Source organism: Phytophthora parasitica (assembly GCF_000247585.1).
Source record: "Phytophthora parasitica INRA-310 unplaced genomic scaffold supercont2.3, whole genome shotgun sequence".
Lineage (NCBI taxonomy): Eukaryota > Oomycota > Peronosporomycetes > Peronosporales > Peronosporaceae > Phytophthora > Phytophthora nicotianae.
In genome coordinates, this window is record NW_008648989.1 from 1,429,890 (window position 1) to 1,430,485 (window position 596).

General features: G+C 47.7%; 1 protein-coding gene across 1 annotated transcript; it reads right to left on the reverse strand.

Annotated features, from left to right (window-relative positions):
- Window positions 1-15: 15 nt before the first annotated feature.
- On the reverse strand, window positions 16-165 carry PPTG_21082 (hypothetical protein; the record flags this gene model as incomplete). Its single annotated transcript, XM_008895535.1, has 1 exon — window positions 16-165. A coding segment is annotated over one exon (150 nt), but the record flags the coding sequence as incomplete, so codon positions are not given.
- Between the last annotated feature and the right edge of the window lie 431 nt (window positions 166-596).

Sequence of the window (596 nt, forward strand, 5' to 3'; positions counted from 1 at the left end):
TGTTGATTGTAGTACATCGCCACCTCGACTGTTCCGTCTCCTGTGCAACGCTCTCGCCTTCTTCAGATCGATCAACAGTTTGTTGTACGCCTCAATAAGCTTGTTCGGGTGCGCCAGTCGTCTCTTGCGCAGAACTTTACTCGGCTTGCGGGGCTTCCTTCTCATCGCCAGCTCGTTAGGTTGGAACCTGTGCGTCATGTGGATCGATGAACTGTACACGTGCAACGTTGCAGGTGAGAAATTGTCCCAATCGTCGTGTTTGTCACTTACTTAACGGCTATTCATGTCTTTCCAAGTACGGTGAATTCTCCCCACTAGTCAAAGCTAGTTAGGTCGATCTTGCATCTGCGGCCAGCAATACACTTGGTTTAGGCGTTCCAGCGTCGGCGCCCTATGTAACGGGTCACCCCGGTTACATAAGTAGTTTATTTTTAGATACTACATAAGTAGGCAAAATGGCACACGGGTAGCGTGTCTTGAATTGTCGTTAATTGAACTGGTTATTAATGCGATGGTCATACGCTTGGTATACTTCTGCCCGCCTTCAAACCCGATCTTACAAATGCTTAGAAAGTGAACATTTAACCACGTCGTCT